Genomic DNA, 20,159 nt, shown 5'->3' with positions numbered 1-20,159 from the left:
GAAACTTTCAATAAATTGAGGCAGCAAGTTTCACTATACAACATGCTTTGTTTGCAGTATTTTGTTTCTAGTTGAAAAATTTAATAAATCTTGTTTTAAATGCATCTTAAGTCTTTTTAATCTTACATTTCCAGTTTTGTAACAATTCTATTTTTCAGTATGAAATGTTTTCTGTAAATACTTAAACATGACATACCGAAGGGGTGTTGCTACAAGGCATGTTTAGCATATTGATACCAATTCATTATAGAACAAATTGTACTTACATGTTGTAGTGTTGCTTTTAATTTATCATCTCAAATTGTTCCCACCACTACCATTACTAGTGATGGAACTGTAAGCACTTCACCCTAATCTGTGTAGCTCAGAATTCTCTTTCCAGACACAACCCAAGTTTAGAAGGACAAATTCTGTAATTGTAGAATAAGCTTTAAGTAATTACTGTTTGCAGTGATCATGCAGATGTAAGGGTCCATTTTATTAATGGCAAAACTGCATTGCATTGAAGGTTGTACTTTCCTAATCGCTTGTGGTGATCAGTACAAATTGGTTGTGTCATATTCCAGAGGAAATGCTGGAGAAGGGAAGAGCCTAGTTTCCCATTTGTACTGCACTGAACAGCACCTGAGCTGTTTGATCATTACATCATTAAATAAATTTAAAACAGAAATAGACAGTTTCCTAGAAGTAAAGGGAATTAGGGGTTACGGGGAGCGGGCAGGAAATTGGACATGAATTTAGATTTGAGGTTAGGATCAGATCAGCCATGATCTTATTGAATGGCGGAGCAGGCTCGAGGGGCCGATTGGCCTACTCCTGCTCCTATTTCTTACGTTCTTATGTTTTCCTTTCCTCTTGTCTCTACCCTTAAGAATGCCTTACAGATCAGCCTTGATTTAATCCCAAACTGGTGCTCTGAGCAGATTGCTGCTCTGCTGTTTATAGTGCCACTGAGTAGTAGTATTGAATAACTGAGCAGAAGTGACTAGCAATTTAAACAGCTGATAGATGAGCTTTAATACTGTACAATACCTGAACAGTCAACTTGGAGAATAGTTGTTAAATCAAGGATTGTACATCAACTATCTAAACTGATGGTCAGCATTGCTCAGCTATTCAATAATGCTGCTCAGTGGCACTTTAAATACCAAAGCAGCATCTTGTAAAGCTGAAATGAAAACAGCAAATGCTGGAAATACATAGCAGGTCAGTCAATTGACATCTGTAAAGAGGAAAGCCAATTTATGACGTTTGGGTGTGTACACTTCATCAGAACGGAATTGTGTCTGGCAGAGCGCATTCTGTGTCAGAGGAGCAGCATAGCATGCCTGACTTGGACATCCAAATAAAGAAAATGGCTCCAGGAATTGTTGTCTCCTGTATCCCCAAGCAGGGATTTAGCAACACTGCTAAGGGATTGAAAGCTATCACCTCTTGTACATGGCCTCCCCAAAGCGCAGGTTAAATTTATTTCTCTGGGCAGCTGAAGAGTGGTCATAGCAAGGAAATCTTCTCCTGTGAGGTTCAGAAACAAATGCTTTCACAGGACACAGAGGGCATCTTTAGACCAGAAAAGATTCAAGATTGTACCACTTTGTCCTCATTAGAACTGGCGACTAATAACACATTCGGAATCTAAGGGTCATTCTGAGGAAACTTATGGTAATATTAATGGAGTGTGTCGGAAGGTAATTGATCAGCGTAGAAGAAATTAATTGCAGGAATTCCCCCATTTGGCCTCACGTCAGCATGCAAGGTATTCACAAAGTCCTTTTTCATTTTGTCAACCTGTCTCAGACAGTGGAATCAAAACCAACCAATATTTGGACAATTGGCTTATTGGCATTGAGGCTACCGCCATGAATCCGCATGCGAGACCAAAGTTGTTTATGTAAAGAGAAATCCAAGCTATAGGTAGTGCTGGATAAATTCTTCGTAGCATTGAATCCATACGGCTCTAGGTGTTGACTCATTGCCACGAGTCCTTTTTCAGTACTTAATAACTTGAATGCTTGCTCTTCTGGAATTGCTAGGATTCCTGCTGAATCCAGTGGTCATACCAAGGAAATTATCTCTCGAAGTTCAGAAACATGTGATCCAGATAACTATTTTCATGGTACCAGATGCAAAACTCTTGAAGGCTGTTATAACCTTATGTTCTTGGACCATGGTTATTGAGAGATTTTGGGGCCTAAATTCATTATTGCCCAAAAACAGCTGGCTTTGCAGCAAAAGTGGGCAGAGGTGGCAGAAATGGTCAGTTCCAGAAGCTTTGCTCCAAGAACCTGGTTGCAATGTAGAAAAAAGTTTCATGACCTCACAAAGGCTACTAAGGAGGGAGACCTTGCATTCTGGCCCCGCTGCAGAGGACAGAGATGAAGACTTCGAGGACCTAGCCTGCAGAAGAGAACTGATCCCTATACAGCACAAAATTTACAAGTGCACTGGCTTGCTGATGAGCCTGTGCACAATGAGAGAGAGTGTGGAGGAACCCAGCTCCAACTTATGTGGGGTCTTCACGCATGGCAACCAGACCATGCAGTCAACCATGGAGTGAGTGGTTAGCTCTGCGAACACTGCATTCGGGTCTACAATGATGGAGGCTCTGGTGACAGCTGTGATCGCTTCGGTGGAAGCTCAGACTGCTGCCATCTTGGCTCTGGGAGCATATCCTCAGGCTTTCAAAGCATGAAGTCAGCATGGATAGGGAGTTTGAGAGGGTCACGTTGCTCCTGGACATGCTCTTGCGCAGAGCAGTGGAAATGCTGAGGCGCAGCCCTATGAGATTGGCATTGGTTCTGTGGGAGAGGCAAATGCTGTCCTCTCTCGGTAGGACAGATGGCCTGCTCCCCAGCCACACCCCTGTTGGTGCCAGACAGGCAGTTGGGCTTGACTGCCCTGGCCGCAGCTAAGAGTCTGCAGTTGGGCAGTCTATAGCCAGAGCTACTCTAGGTCGCCCATCATGGCTATCTCAGGAGTCCTCCATTGAAGTTCAGTAGTCTTCCACCTCCCTTGCTGAAGTCACTGGAGATGCAACTTGTAGAAGCACTAGAATAGGTAAACGAGCACAGCAGACGGCAAATAGAACTTTGCAAAAGGGTGATTTATAGTTCTCTGTTCAGTATAAGCAATTGTCAAATGAAGAGCGATGAGGTATCTTGATGTAGTAAACTTTTTATTTTTGGATTTCTGATGGTCTTTGTATTCTTAGTCGTATAGGAGCTAGACCTGTGAAGTTGGATTGTATGAGGATTGGGTTGGTTGGATGGAGAGACTGTTGGTGCATTGGGGAGGGAAGGGAACATTTAAGAGAATCTCCGAGTGACAACCCTGCTAGGCCTTGCTCTTCCTTTGCAGCCTCAGCTTCCTGATCAACTTCTTCCTGCTCTTGTGCCTCCAATGCTTGCCCCCTTTGCAACGCAAAGTTTTGCAGCATGCGGCAAACAATGGCAAATCTTGACACTCACTCTGGTCTATATTGAAGCATGCATCCAGATCTGTTGAGCCATTGGAATCTTTGTTTGAGGAACCTGATGGTCTACAAGAGAAGGTCAGAGGCTGGGTATTGTGCGGCAAATGACTCATCTCCTGACTCCCCAAAGCCTTTCCACCATCTACAAGGCATAAGTCAGGAGTGTGATGGAATACTCTCCACTTGCCTGGATGAGTGCAGCTCCAACAACACTCAAGAAGCTCGACACCATCCAAGATAAAGCAGCCTGCTTGATTGGCACCCCATCCACCACCCTAAACATTCACTCCCTTCATCACGGCGCACCGTGACTGCAGTGTGTACCCTTCACAGAATGAACTGCAGCAACTCGCCAAGGCTTCTTCGACAGCACCTCCCAAACCCGCAACCTCTACCACCTAGCAGGCACATGGGAACAACACCGCCTGCACATTCCCCTCCAAGTCACACACCATCCCGACTTGGAAATATATCGCTGTTCCCTCAGCATTGCTGGGTCAAAATCCTGGAACTCCCTACCTAACAGCACTGTGGGAGAACCTTCACCACATGGACTGCAGCAGTTCAAGAAGGTGGCTAACCACCACCTTCTCAAGGGCAATTAGGGATGGGCAATAAATGTTGGCTTTGCCAGCGACGCCCACATCCCATGAACGAATTAAAAAAAAAAATCAGACAGCGTGAAGAATCCTGTGCTCACCACCTGGACAGAGCAGCGGCTACAATAGCACCCCCCCACCCCCCGGACAAAATAGTCGTGCAACTACACATACACCCACTGTAGGGTGACCCAGTGGATGGCATCAAGTGTGGGTGTTCATGGTGAACCTCATGAAAGGGACTTATTACACAAGCCAGTCAAGAATGGCCAAGACGTAGCAGTAGTGGTGACAATAATAATATTTAATGTGCCATTAACAAAAATCAAATATAAATAAAAAAAGATGACAAACCATCAAACACCCTTGTGCATCCCCTTTGTGCTCAGAAAACCTTCGCCTTACGCTTACAAGTACTCCTACGTGGTGCCTCCCCTGTGGCTGCAGCAGAGGTAGTGGCAGGTTGCTCTTGTTCGTGCCCTGACCGATTCGATGGTTTGGGCCTCTGGGTTTCGGCACCTGTGAGGGCCCCTCCAAAGACTGCTCCACCTGCACTTGTGCAGGGGCAGACTCAGCAACCTGGAGAGGAGGCAGCAGTGCGGGTACTGGTTGAGAGGGGGCAACGAGTGAGACGTGGGGGCGCTTTGAGTGGCGTCTCCACTTCCATGTCCTCTTTCGCCATCTTCCTTCCCCTGGGCCAGGCCCACGCCACTCCTACCACCCTGCTGGATAACAGTTTGGAGGACATGTGTGAAGCCTTGTAAGGCCAGTGCCAGAGTATCTGCCCACCTGTTTAAGGCGGCAGAATGTTGCTCACCCTGAGTCCGAAGGGCCGTTGTCAGGGCCTCAGTGGACTCATTGGTGAGCCCTGCTTGAAGCTCCATGGAGGCTAGCCTTTCCTCCTTCAGACATTCCCGCACTTACCCATGACACTATCTCCTGACACATCCCTGTGACAGTATCTCAGAGATTCCCTCCTGTGCCACCTTTCCACTCATGCAGGAGTTGAACGCCTCCATTCTCTGCGTGATTGTGGAGAGTGCGCATGGCACTTGTTCCAGCACCTCGCACATGTGCTGCTGCCCCTTGATCATTCTTTTAATGGATGGCCCCCAGGGTTCAGCATCTGTGTCCAGCTGAGCAGAGCCTGGAGAAGAGTGCTCCCACCGACACAGACTCACCACTACTGTCCCTGCTGCCAGTGTCCGCTTGTGCTAGTGTGTGGTGACTCACCATGTGCGACCCCAACTAAGTGAGGATGGGGACCCACCGAGGTGTGTGTATCTACGCTGGTGGATGGCTCGCTCAGATGTGACGGTCCCCCCTTAGAGGCCGGCAGGTCCTCTGAGGAATCGCCATCCGCCGTCACGGCGGTCACTGAAGGCCCTGTAAGAGAACAGAAGGCAATATTAAGCATGATGACGACAGATGTTGAGCTGCTGAAGAAGGCAAGGCATGTTAACATCATTTGCTATTGTGAGTGCTGAATGTTAAAGTTCTGTCACCAGCCGTTTGACGGGTGCCAGTCTCAGTGTCCCCGACGGACATGCACTCGGGGGTGCGGCTTAGTTCCAGAGCCTCTTGCTCCGCGTCTGTGAAGACGACCAGATGTTGCAGCCCTCCTCCAGTCTTCATGCTCCTGTGCATTCTGGGCTGTCTTCCCCTATAAGGGGAGAAAGTAGAGAGGCGTGAGTGAGGGATAGTGACGTGGCCAACCGCTGAATGTATTGGTTTGGGTGAGGCTGACTCTGAGAGATGCATCAGAGGGTGAGTATGAGACCGAGCCATGATATTGTATGAGGATTGGGTTGAGTGGTAGTGGTGGGATGAGTACTGGGGAGGTGAGTAAGTGCAGGTAAGTTGAGGATGAGGTTTGAGTGGTTGTGAGGAGTGATGTGATAGAGTAGTGTTGGCAGTGCAGATGGAGTTGTGGGGTTGGGGCAGTGATGTGGAAGACGGAGTGTAGGAGAATGAGTAAGTGTACCCACTTTGGCTGACCTACATAGGTCATTGAAGCGCTTCCTGCGCTGGATCCATGTGTGAGAGACATTGCTGGTGACCTCCTGCCACCTCGAGCCAGGCCGCTTGGTGCCAGAGGCAGGCCACTTCCTCTCGTCCGCCGGGTAGAAAATATCCCTCCTCCTCCTCACCCCATCCAGTGGGACCTGAAGTGAGGCATCAGTAAATCTGTGAGCAGCCTTTCCCCTGGTCTGCTCCATTCTATAATTTTGGTTGTTTGCTGCAGGAGCAGCGTGGAGGACTGCCTCTTTAAATAGGGCTCCTCTGTGATGTGGGTGCACAGTCCGCCCGCTGCGCAGGTTGACGACCGGAAGCCACGCTAAGTGGCTTCAATTTACCCATGATCGTGTGAGGAGGGGTTGGATTTTACTTGGGTGGGGGAGGGGGGGTTACCCAATCGCACCCTCCCCTCCCCTCGCTGCCATCCCACCTCCTTGGTAATATTGGGGCCAAAGTGTCTTCAGGGAATGTAGGCCAAGTCATGCCCCATGCCACATAAAGCAGACTTTACCAGAACTTTGGTTAGTTTTGGTTCCTTCAAAGAATAGGTCCTCGATAAACCACTGAGTTCTGATGGATTTCACCACCACATAGCGAGCTTATATTATGCTTGCATGCAAGTGAAGAAACCCCCAACTAGAAGGAATTCCATTGATGGTTAAATTTCTTTTTTTCTCCCCTCTGAGATTTGCTTTTGTTCAGTGATAATCGGGACAGCCCTTTTAATTCTATATAAATGTACAATTAAAAGGCACATGAAAAACATGCACTAGTAGTTTCTTAGTATTTCTTTTCCAATTTTTTAGTTTATTTTGCCTTAAAGCCCAAATATCTAACCTTTTTTAAAAAAAACAAAATTTCGAAAGTGCATTTGACCTTAACAGGGAGCTATGAAAGATTCAGATGCTCTCCAAAGGATAATAATGAGAATTTTTTGCCAGCAAATGTCACTCAAATATTTTTTGTAATGTTACTTTACTAGTACTGAAGCAAGCTGTTGAGATTTTGATATATAGCCTGCCACTTTGACTAAATATTACATAGTTTTCACACTGGAACAATTTAATTGTAAATTGAACGGTCACTTCCCTGAGGCAAAAAAAAGGCAGTTCAAGGCATGAAAAAACACAATTTGGTATTCTGTGTCCTTCACATTTCTAATAGGCATGTGCTAGTATGTTAATGAAGTACTTCTGCTTCTTATTGGTGACTGAATGTAAATTCAAAGTCAAATATGCTTTTATACTCTTCCTTGTCTAGGTATAATTTTTAGTGGTTTATGTATATTATTCTTCATTTACTAAGATGATTTCATTTTCTATTCCTTTGGCAGCCTGAAGCAGACTGGAAAATTCTGTGGTAATCCATGGCCACCATATCGGGAGAGAGCATCCTTAAATCCCAGTTATAAAGGTCTAATGCGAATATTGCACTGTAAAACTTTGCACATTGTGCTGTTTACTCTTCTTTACAAGGTAAAGCATAGACACAAGTATATTGTATTGAATTCTATCTAGATAACAGTTAATAGCATCATGAGGACGTACAATAATCATTGATTTATCTTTTTTTAAAATCTCTTAACATATTCAATGAGATACATGTTTAAGTGTTAGAAATTTTCTCAATGTAGTATGAAATGACCAAAGTGGTTAGCATACAATGTTCTCTATAACAGAGAAATCTTTACCAATCTTGCTGATTTTTTTTGTGTTTCTGGATCTGACCATTAAATTAATTATACATTGAAAATGAGGAAATGCTAGTTTTAGGATTGTGGTTTATTTTTGTAGATATCGATGGATCACCAGAATATGTCTGAGCATATACTATGTATGGTATTATACTTGATCGAGCTGGGCCTAGACAACTTACCAGAAGAAACAGTTGAGGAGGTGGGTGAAACACCTGAACAAAATAAACTAGCTTTGTGTAATCCTTCATGCAATACTAAGATATCAGAATACTAAACCTGAATAGGTGAAAATGTAATTTGTCCATTATTACGTACTGTTGGAAATCCTTATCCTTTATGTAGCCATGTACTCAAAGAGCAGGACTGGCAGGTAAATATTGCAGGATATGATGTATTTAGAAAGGATAAGAAAGGAAGGGGGGAGTGGAGTAGCAGTACTAATTAGAGATAACAATGGTAATAGATAAAAGGGGCATAAGTAATGATAGAAACAGAATCCATATGGATTGAGACAAAGGATAAGAAGGGATCGATCACGTTAATAGAATTATTCTACAGACCACCTAATAGTGGAAGGGAAGTGGAGGAAGAAATATGTAGGCAAATCTATAAAAAGAGTTTTTAAAAAAACATTGAATAATAGTCATGGGAAATTTCAACTACCCTCAGATAAACTGGCAAGATGGGATAGGGAAAGGGGAATGGAGTTTTTACAGTGTGTACATGACTCCTTTGTTACTCAGTATGCAAGAAGCCCAACAAGAGAAGAATGACTGCTGGATCTAGTAATGGGAAATGAATCGAAGCGGGTAAGAGAAGTAAATGTAGGGGATCATCTAGGCAATAGCGATCATAACATAAGGTTTAAAATAATGATTGAGAAAGACGTAAGTGATACAAAGATCAAAGTAATAGATTGGGGGGGGGGGAAAGCTCATTTTAAGGGGATGAGAATAGAACTAGGGAAGGTAAACGGGAAGTAAATTTTGATAGACAAAGAGATAGAACAGCAGTGGGAAATACTTAAAACGGAGATCAATAGAGTTCAGGAGAAATATATTCCTCTATATTTTAAAAAGAAACAAGAACAATATTGAAACACCATGGATGAATAAAGAGAAGGGTAAAATTGAAACTAAAGAAAAAGCATACTGTAAGCACTTAGACAATAAAGGAGAGGATTACGAAGAGGTAAGGAAGGATGTCAAAAAGCAATTGGGAAAGCAAAGAGGAACTAAGAAATTAAAAAATCAAGGAATATAAAAGAAAAAGTGAAATATTCTATAGACACATAAATAACAGAAGATAAATCAGGTTGGGGCCACTAAGGGGTGCACAAGATAAACTTACTGATAATGACAGTGAAATGGCAGAAATATTGAATAGTTATTTTGCCTCAGTGTTTACCAGTGAGACTAACAAGGTGAATATGACATCGGAAGAGTAGATCAAAAAAGGTATAAAGACATTTAAGATAGAAAGGGGGGAGATAATTGATAAACTAATCACACTTAGAGAGGATAAGACCCCTGGTCCGAATGGATTGCATCCACGAATATTAAAAGAAGTTAGGGAGGGGATAGCAGAGGCACTATTATATGTATAAAAATTCATTAGAAAAGGGAATAGTGCCAGAGGACTGGCGGGCAGCTAATGTGATTCCTATATTTTAAAAAGGGCGATAGAACAAGTCCAGGGACTATAGACCAGTTAGCTAAATGTCGGTGGTAGGAAAGATAACAGAATCTCTACTCAAAGATGTAATAGAAGAACATCTAGAAAACAAAAATATTATGGAGTAGTCAGCATGGATTTCAGAAGGGAAGGTCATGCTTGACCAACCTTTTCGAATTCTTTGAAGAAGTAACAAAGTGTAGACAAGGGTATTGCGGTAGATGTAGTACCGCATTGTAGGCTCATGACTAAGGTCAGAGCATGTGGAGTCGGGACAGGTAGTAGATTGGATAGCAAACTGGCTACAAAATAGAAAACTGAGAGTAGGGGTTAAAGGTAGCTACTCAGACTGGCAAAAGGTGGGAAGCAGTGTTCCACGGGGATCAGTGCTGGGTCCACTGTTATTCACAATTTACATCAACGATATGGAATTGGAAGTACAATTTCAAAATTTGCAGACATGAAATTGGTAGGGGGGGTGGTGCAGTTAATACAAAGGAACAATGTGTTAAAATGCAAGAAGGCATTAATAAACTTGCTGAATGGGTGTGTAATTAACAAATGAATTTCAATATAGGTAAGTGTGAGGTGGTGCATTTTGGTAGGAAGAATAAAGAGGCCACATATTGTTTGGAAAATGAGAATCTAAATGGGGTAGAGGAGCAAAAGGATCTCTGGGTACAGATACACAAATCACAATTCAGGTTAATAAGGCCATAAAAAACGCAATCAAGCACTGGGGTTCATTTCTAGAGGAATAGAATTGAAAAGCAGAGAAGTTATGTTAAATTTGTAAAGAACCTTGGTTAGACTACACTTGGGCTTACCGTACACAGTTCTGATCTCCATATTATAAAAAGGATATTGAGGCATTGGAGAAGGTGCAAAAAAGATCCACCAGGATGAAACCAGAACGGAGGAAAGACTAAACAGGCTGAGGCTCTTCTCTCAAGAAAAGAGAAGGCTGAGGAGTGACTAGTAGAGGACTTTAAGATAATGAAAGGGTTTGATCGGGTAGATGTAGAGAAAATGTTTCCACTTGTGGGAGAGTCCAAGGCATGAGGTCACAAATATGAGAGTCACTAATAAATCCAATAGGGAATTCAGGAGAAACTTCTTTACCCAACTTCTTCACTTTAAAGAGTGGTAAGAATGGAGGCAAACAGCATAGATGCATTTAAGGGGAAGCTAGATAAGCACACGAAGGAGAAAGGAATAGAAGGGTATGCTGATAGGGGTAGATGAAGTAGGGAGGGAGGAGGCTCGTGGGAAGCACAAACGCCTGCATAGACCAGTTGGGCTGAATTCCGATTTCTGTGCTGTAGACTCAGTAACTCAATGTAATGAATGGGTACACTACAACAGGTAGTGACAATAGTTGTCTGGCTCTGATGCTGAATTATATGAACATACAAAAAATGCTTGGTAGGAAAAGATCAGTAGGTCCACCTAACCTGTTCCATACAGCTGTGATGCCTTTTGCACATGTGGCCAGGACTATAAAACTGATGCATTGTAAAGTTACTCCAATAATGCTCAGAGGAATAGTTGATTCAATTCACCTTGGAGTGTAATTAATTCAAATATTAAAAACGTAGGTAAATTTATTTTTTGCTCCAGTACTCCTCCCCCCCCCCCCCCCCCCCCCCCCCAGTTTCTTTTAGAATTTAACTTCCTCGTCTCAAAACCACCTCATGTCACGCAGGGCTTCCAAGCTGTTGCCAATCACACTTGGAAACTTGCAACTTGAAGATACATAAGTCACCAAGGTGACTGCTTCCTATTTTCCTAGCTTCCCACTCTTCTGTGAAGAGGTGCCTGGCCTCCTCCCAGTACTTCTACACAGCTAATATTAGTAATTCAGTAATTTGGAGGATTACAGATATGAACCTATGATAAGGGCTCTCGGGGTTAGGGGTAACATATTAACATGGATAGAGGATTGGTTAACGGACAGAAAACAGAGAGTAGGGATAAACGGCTCATTTTCAGATTGGCAGTCTGTAGCTAGTGGAGTATCACAAGGATTGGTGCTTGGGCCTCAGCTATTTACAATCTGTATTAATGACTTAGATGAAGGGACTGATTGTAATGTATCCAAGTTTGCTGATGATACAAAGCTAGGTGGGAAAGTAAGCAGTGAGGAAGGCGCAAAGAGTCTGCAAAGGGGTGTAGACAGGTTAAGTAAGTGGGCAAGAAGGTGGCAGATGGAATATAATGTGAGGTTATTCACTTTGGTAGGAAGAATCGAAAAACAGAATTTTTTAAATGGTGAGAAACTATTGAATGTTGGTGTTCAGAGACTTGGGTGTCCTGGTACAAGAAACACAAAAAGTTAGCATGCAGGTACAGCAGGCAATTAGGAAAGCAAATGGCATGTTGGCCTTTATTGCAAGGGGGTTGGAGTACAAGAGTAAGAAAGTCTTACTACAATTGGACAGGGCTTTGGTGAGACCACACCTGGAGTACTGCATACAGTTTTGGTCTCCTTATCTAAGGAAAGATATACTTGCCTTAGAGGCGGTGTAACGAAGGTTCACTAGATTAATTCCTAGGATTGGAGGGTTGTCCTGTGAGGAGAGATTGAGTAGAATGGGCCTATACTCTCTGGAGTTTAGAAGAATGAGAGGTGATCTCATTGAAACATACAAGATGCTGAGAGGGCTTGACAGGGTCGATGCTGTGAGGTTGTTTCCCCTGGCTGGAGAGTCTAGAACTAGGGGGCATAGACTCAGGATAAGGGGTTGGCCATTTAAGACTGGGATGAGGAGAAATTTCTTCACTCAGAGGGTTGTGAATCTTTGGAATTCTCTATCCCAGAGGGATGTGGTTGCTGAGTCGTTGAGTATATTCAAGGCTGAGATAGATAGATTTTTGGACTGTAGGGCAATCAAGGGATATGGGAATCGGGCAGGAAAGTGGAATTGAGGCTGAAGATCAGCCATGATCTGATTGAATGGTGGAGCAGGCTCGAGGGGCCGTTTGGCCTACTCCTGCTCCTATTACTTATGTTTTATGTCCTGACACTCTTGTGTTCCAGAATGCTGCCTATTGTGCTGTCCATAGCTAAGCAATTTAATCCAATTGCACAGTAATCATGAATATAGATATTGAGATAGTAATGGCTATGAATAGATGTTTGCCAAGCTTGAAATACGGAATGACTAATTTGTTGGCATAATTACAAAGTTTCTTGAAACAGCAGTTTGTTTGAGTGGGCCTTATCCCCTATGATCTGGAAGCTGTGTGTTTTCAGTACACTGCTCTTGCAGAAGTGCACTCCCAGGAACAAACTGTTTTCTACTTGCAGTAATCTGCTTACTGGATTCAACATAGTATTGAACTGTACTACCAAAGTTTCTTTGAAATGATGGACCATTACAACATGGCCGAATGATTTGCTGGCTAAGGCAGTTAGTACCTTTCTTTATTTCCAACTAAATAGTTATATGAAACACAAAATATTGTGCAAATACTAAAAGTAGAATATACATGAACATAAAATGAAAAAGTCTGTAATCAATTACCAGAGGTAAAAATGGCTTCAGCTTGGATATAAGAATCTCTATAGGTTCAATGAACAAAGTTCTGGTTTTTGTCATGGCAAATTCAGTCCGTTTCTTCTTGTGAAATTTCTGTTACTAGTTTATTTTAATCTTTTGAGCAAGAAGAGAACCTGAGCTTTTTTGTTTTGAGTAAGCCCCGGCTTTCAGAAGTCCTGCTATCCTGTTTCAAAATTACCCCTTGGGTGTCAAAACTAATGCTTCTGTTAATTCCTTTGATGAAGAGATTTAAATAAATGTACAATTAACAATAGAAAAATTATGTCACCAATGCAGCAATGAATATCTGTGAAGCCAGTGAAACATGAGGTATGGTATGATAGTGGTTATGTTACTGAACTAGTAATCCAGAATCCAAACATTGTTGCAGTAGTCTGTTGGTATTTTTTAGTGCTCGTGTATGAAAAGAATATAGTTATAAAATATTGTTTTATGTTGTAGTATTAACTACTATTAACACAAAAAGAAATGTAAAACAGCAGATGCTAACTGCGGGTAAAAGTTCATAGACCCAAAATTTGAGATCTCAGGAAAATAATTAGATAAGTTTCTGAATTTGTCAGGAAAAATAAACCAGCAGTTAAATGTGCTGTACTACAGTTTTATGTATCCAAGTTAAGAGCAGTGGTAACCGACTTCTTTGCCTGAGGGTACTGGGACAGGTTGCGTTAGCTGCTTGTTTTACAGATTAACACTTTGTGTGCCTTTAGGGAAATATGCAGGTGTTTTGAATAAAATGTGGTACCAACAGAGTTGGGAAATTGTTCAACTATCATATTCAATAGCTTGAAAAAGAATGATCTAGACATTGATGATTATAATACTTTTTACCCGATATACATTTTTTTGTACACTCATTCAAAAATGTACTTTGGATAAACAGAATTATGATCAGCAATACCACCTTCAGTGTTTTTCAAGCTGCTGAACTCTGTTTGCTAAAACAATGATTTGTACCACATTTTACTCTTAAAACTCCAAATTTTTATCATATCTTATCTCAAAGTGTACCTTGGGTACAATAACAAGTTAGATAGCACCTTTTAATGTAGCAAAACGTTCCAAAGCACTTCAGAGAGAAATTAGGAAAAAGATGATGGCCCGTAATTTGCTGTTAGGGCTGAATGAACGGCACCAGCTGTTTGTTAGACTTGCACTTACCCATAGACTTTCTATGAGTTTTTGCACGGCAAGTTCCTGTAAGTTAGAGATCCATTCAGTGCTGTACCCTCTACAGGGTATCTGGGATCTGTGAACAGGGCAAGCAACTGTGTGTCTCCTTAACCAATCAAATTGAAGAATTGTTAATGAGCAGTGCAGCATCTGAACCAGCAAGTGTAAGTTAGAATAGTGAATTCAGTGTCAAATCAGATACAGTAAGTGAAATAGAGAGGGAAATAAAGATTGGATTAAGAGACAGAGATAAAAGAGAAAAAGTAAGAAAAACATTTTTAATCTAATTTTTTTTGAATGTCCAGCAATAAATAAAAGCTGAAGGAATGAGACGCCATACTTGTAAAAGTGAATTTTCAGTGCCAGAGAGGTTGTTTAGTCCATATCTGAGGTAAGTACAGGAACTTCACGCAGTTCAATACATTTGAATGGTGAGTCAGACAGCGAGATGTGAGGAGCAGGGTATCTCGGACAGCAACTTCTGGATTTCCATGTTTAACAGCGCACGTGCGGTCGCTTGAAGTTACTGTCCGATTTGCACATAAATAACAGTAAGCTGCACTTTTTACATGATGCAACAGTGAGATTATCTTGGAACTGTAAACTTGCAGCTAGACTTTTTTTAAATTGGGGTCAAGGGGAAAACCCTAATGTTCAGATCCATTCATCACTCCTCCAGTATTGAAGCAACCCATGCCAGCCTACAGCACAATCTGAACAATGTCCAGGCTTAGGCTGACCAGTAACATTTGTGCCACACAAGTGCCAGGTAGGTGCCCATCTCCAAAAGGAAAAAGCCCGACCAGCTCCCCCTGATCTTCAATGGCACCACCATCACTGAGTCGCTCACCTTTAACCAAAAGCGGTACTTGATGAGCCATAGTAAAAACATAGCTACGTGAGCAGGTCAGAGGCTGGATATTTTGCAACGAGTGGTTCACCTCCTGATTCTGTAAAGCCCCTCCACCATTTACACGGCTGAAATCAGGAATGTAATAGAATACGAACCATTCACCTGGATGGGTGCAGTTGCAACAGAGCTTAAGAAGCAGAGCAGTCCACTTGAATGGTGCATCTCTCACTGGCCTTAATATCCAACACTGGTGCACTGTTGCTGTATTATGTACTAATCTACAGGATGCACTGCAGCAACTTGCCGAGCTTGCCTCATCAGCACACCTCAGCCCCGTCACCTCTACCATGAAGGACAAGAGTAGCAAGATCGCAGAGATGCGATCGCCTCCAAGTTCCTCGCCGAGTCACACACCATCATGACTTGGACATTTACTGCTGTTCCTTTTATTATTGCTGGGTCAAAATTGTGGAAATCCCTCCAGAATATCATAGGAGCACCATCAGAAGAAGGACTTCAGCGAGTTCGATGAGAAGGCCCACCACCTCTACCTCTGGGTCACTAGAGATAGAAATGCAGTTTTGCCAGCATCGCCCATGTCCTGAAGAAAAAATTTGAAAGAAACTGAACTATCTTTTTCCCCTAGAAAATTAACAATGGAGAATAATCTAGTAAAAACATCTTTTACTAATTATTTGCCACTTGATGTCAGTCTTGATTTTTGACCTTAGTTTTTAATTTTCAGTTTTTAAAGAATTAATTTCCAGGATTTCTTTAAAAGAAAGAAATCCAAATAGAAATTGGATGGTTGGGGGAGGGAGTAAAAAGTTAATGTTATTTTCTAGGTGAACAATACAGAGAAATCTATTATTATAAAATGACTAAGCAGAAAATGACTGAACCTTTATTTTATTTTTTCTTGATGGCATAGCATTTCCATGCTCTTTTCTTACTAGCCTTTTTTGATGCACTAAAGAGATGAGAGAAAACTACATAATGCACTAAGTGTTATATTATGTCTCCATGCTTCAAGAAATGCACCCAACCAAATTTCATAAAAGTTTAAATTAGATTTAAGGAAATTGTGTGAATTGGTTAAAGCTAAATTTTGGGGAAGAAAGAGTAAATGCCCACATGTTATGAGGAGAAAAATCAATTAAAACTGAAGATTACAACACTTGGAGAATAAAATTCCTCTTTTTAACAAAAAATGAGAGTGCCTGTTTATTTCAGAAGTTACCAACCCACTAACAAAATTGCATGTACAAAATCACAGCAACACACAGATTTGAGAAGTGGTGATTCTGTGTTTTTTTAAACAAGAGGAATTTCAACCCTTAATTTGTTTTGATGATAGCTGAATGATGGACTAAAATTTGCAGACAGAAAATAATCCTTCATTCATTACTAAAAATATTATGACATTCTCCAGTGTATTTTAGAAGGCTTTTCTGTCACGATTAAACTTTACCTGTGCATTTTACTTACCTGAATCATCCAAGATAGGTGGCATTCTAGCATACATAGGAACAGGAGTAGGCCATTCAGCTCCTTGAGCCTGTACTGCAATTCAGTTAGAACATGGCTGATCTGTACCTCAACTTCATTTACCTACCTTTGATCCATATCCCTTGATACCACTTATTAAAAAATCTGTCGATCTCAGTCTTGAAAATTTCAATTAAGCCAGTGACACAGGCTTTTACCCTTTGTGTGAAAAGTGCTTCCTGATTTCATTCCTGAATGGCCTAGCTCCAATTTTAAGATTGTTCTGCATTCCCCATTAGAGGAAATAGCTTATCTGTATCTACTTTATTGAATCCTTTTCATTTTAAACCCGGGGTGTCAAACTTATTTTATATGGTGGGTCTGATCGGACATCCTGGTATTTGACATGAGCCACATTCAGCAAAAGTTATTTGGACACGCGGGTAAAAATTGGTATCGCCTGCTTTTTGGGCGTAATATGGACGCAATGTGTACCAATTTCTGGGTACAAGGTACTGTACCTAATCTGTGCCGGTGGCATGGCTGCTGCCACATTGGTCCTCACTTTTTAGACGCTCCTGGCTGCCATCTGATATCAACGTTGGATCAATTTAAATATGCAAAGAAGGGTCCTGTGCCTGTTTCAGCACCCTTCTGCCAAATGCTTCAAAAACTAGGTGGAGCATGCACTATGCATGCTGGACAAGATTTTCCAGTTCTCCAGCGGCCTAAACAATGGTCCCTAAAGGTCCGCTGAAAAAATGGTAGTTACATTTTTTTTTACTTCCCCTTCTGTGGAGCTGGGAGGAGCAGCAGTGCTCCTCCTGCCCCCACAGCACTACTATGGCCCACTGCCAGCCTGCACTCGGCTCTCCTGCATTTTCTTCCGCCTCACCTCCCAGGGCTTAACAGCGATGCAGTTGGCCCAAATTTGATACTCTATGTCGATCGGGCGAGCTGCCTCTGGAGGTGCAACAGGTGCTGACGGCTCGTCTTTATTATAAAAATGAGGCCTGTGGCCCAGTTTCGGATGAGCCTTGTACCCTGGCTTCTGGCATGCTTAAATTTCCACCCCACTGTTTCTGCAGGTTTTAGCATGCAGTAATTCAAAATTTAACCCTCAAAGTGGCTTTGATGACACAACTATTTCAGGGGCAATCACATAAAGCGTTTTAACAGTGCATCACTTATATGGCAAGCATTAGCAAACATTCATTGCTGCTTTTTAAACTAAGGTGCTAATTCAGAAAATTTATCTCTGTTCCTTGTGTACTTTCATATTTCTCAGCATGGTTTGCTTCATAGTGACTTTGAATGTTGTGTTCTTTCACCTCATCTACCTGTTACTTACAAATCATGCACATGGGCTTTCCGTTCATGTCCACAAAGGAATATGAAATTAATTTCATCATTCATGTGAATGTTCTGGTAATTTATCTAATTGGTGCCAAATGTGCTCTGGGTTACAAAATGCACAGTTTAAGAGGGGAGTACAAAAGTTACAGCGAATACTATAAGTCACAAATTAAAAAATATTTAATTTTGCTTTTTAAAAAAAGCTAGATTTTCTTTTGTAACGAAGGTTGGATATAATTGTTTTTCTCCAGTGTTGTGCTTTGTCAAATCTTGTAGTAGATCTACATGGTAGAAGGATTTCTGTTAATGTATAGTATGGAAGGGTTTCCCCTATCCTCTCCCATTCCTTCCACTCCATCACCTCCCCTACACTTCAACTGTTGTACTAACCCCTTGTCCTTCAACATCAACTTGCGTTTATATGGTGCTTCAATGAATGGAAAACGGAGATTGATTAGGAAAGGAGACATTAGGAAGTGTGAACAAAAACTTCCTAATGCTTCCTTTCCTGACCGCCTCAGTTTTCCATTGGGATTTTTTTTGTATTATAGTGTGACCAAAAATTTGGTCGAAGAGATCGTTTTTGAGGTTTTAAAGGAGAGAGAAAGCGTTTAGAGAGGGAATTCCAGAGAGTAGGAGCCAAGCGACCCTGGGCTCCATAGCCGCCTCCACACACCTCACTCCTACCACTCATCCCTTGCCCTCCTCCTTACTCCCCAATTCAACCTTTCCCCTCCACCGTACCCTCTCATTTGCCTAATTATGTTTCAGAAAATCCACTGTTGAAGTACGGAATGGAGGGGAAATAATGTTTTAAGTACAGTACTTGCCTCTCCTCCACTCTGGTGGTGCAGCTTTTTAAAAAATCTTCCACCTGGTAGGAATTTTGCCCAGTTTCAATATTGATTTTTTTTTAATCCAGTGAAGACCCACCATTTTGGGTTTACTCTTCACCAGGGAGCTGTTCTATCAGAGTAGCTGCATTCAGACTCCTGCACAGCAGCATATGAGACCAGTTAGGAAACCATCTCAAGAGGCACCCAAGCAAGACAAAGTCAGTACCAATTGAGTACTATATATCCAGTCAGAACTGGATTCTCTGCTTGGGTGCTTCTGGAGATACCCTTTGGAGCTTCTTCCTGATATGCTGGAGCATTTAATTTAAAAATTGGGAGGGGGAAAAAAGTTGAAAGTGAGAGATCTGAACTGCTTATGATGAGCAAGAACAAAGCTGATCATTAAGTAGGGGACTATTTTCAGAGCTTTTTTTTAAGCTAAATAGTACATTTCAGAAAATTCTTCAAAATAGTTTAGATTTCTAGATGGTGAAAAAATATTGCCAATATGCTTAATGGTCCAGTTGCAAGTTCACAGCTTCAGATTAGCATTACTGTGGTATTACTTCATTTCACAAGCATTATTGCATCTCTGTGCACATCAAAATAAAAACCTGGAAAACCTATTGGGTTAAATTTAATTTAATCATGTTATTGTGAAATATGTAATTTAAAAAAAAAATATTTTATTTAAAACTTTTTTTTTGGAGGGAAGAAATGACAGATGGAAATTTCTTCAAAAATGTTTTATGTGAGTTCGATTGGTTCACTTTTTATTGTTGGTAGACTCTCCTGACTGGTCATTTAGGATTGATTGTTTCCATAAGCCTTTTGTAGTTTCTCTTGGTATTCTAACCACTCACCTTGTTTTTGATTCATGCATTCACTACCACTTAAGTTCTGTTCTGTTTGATGCTGTTTTACTTTGAGCCAATGAACAGAGTGTGGCAGCGCAATGTTGACATAGGATTTCCCATTATTAATGTTGCATTCGAGCTATTACTCAAAGCTTAATATAGGAAGTTTATGCTACATGCAGGACTTTTAATATATTACTAGCAGATATGTTTCCTGACCTACTTCCAGCATTTGATACAAGCAGAACTTCCTACAGATTTTATGAATGGATTTTAATTTATCCTGAATAAAGGAGTACCTCCTGAGTGCAGTGACAAGTGTTAAGTGCTCAACTTACAGTTTAGTAGGGTGTGTCTGTTCTTGTAATCTTACAGTTTTGGATTAATATGATCAATTCCTCTTGGTATTTCTTTTTAAAAAAAAACCCTGTCATAGATTTAAAAACAAAATCAAAGTTTTACTAATCTTTCTTCATAATTCAGTCTTTTGATACATATGATCAGTCTCATTGCTCTTCTCTGTACTCCTTCTAGTGCAGGGATGTTTTTCTTATGCCTTGGTGATCGGAATTG

General features: G+C 41.5%; 1 protein-coding gene across 4 annotated transcripts in view; it reads left to right on the top strand.

Moving 5' to 3' along the window:
* The window catches only part of ubr3 (ubiquitin protein ligase E3 component n-recognin 3), a 323,662-nt gene that overhangs the window by 77,689 nt on the left and 225,814 nt on the right, over positions 1 to 20,159 (top strand). For all 4 annotated transcript variants that reach the window (XM_067987503.1, XM_067987502.1, XM_067987501.1 and 1 more), the window contains exons 20-21: positions 7,424 to 7,565; positions 7,884 to 7,985. In XM_067987503.1, the coding sequence (XP_067843604.1) occupies positions 7,424 to 7,565; positions 7,884 to 7,985 (244 nt within the window). The remainder of the gene's footprint in view (positions 1 to 7,423; positions 7,566 to 7,883; positions 7,986 to 20,159) is intronic.

This window comes from Heptranchias perlo, chromosome 7, assembly GCF_035084215.1.
Source record: "Heptranchias perlo isolate sHepPer1 chromosome 7, sHepPer1.hap1, whole genome shotgun sequence".
NCBI classification, from domain to species: Eukaryota; Metazoa; Chordata; class Chondrichthyes; order Hexanchiformes; family Hexanchidae; genus Heptranchias; species Heptranchias perlo.
This window is presented reverse-complemented; position numbering and strand designations above follow the sequence as displayed.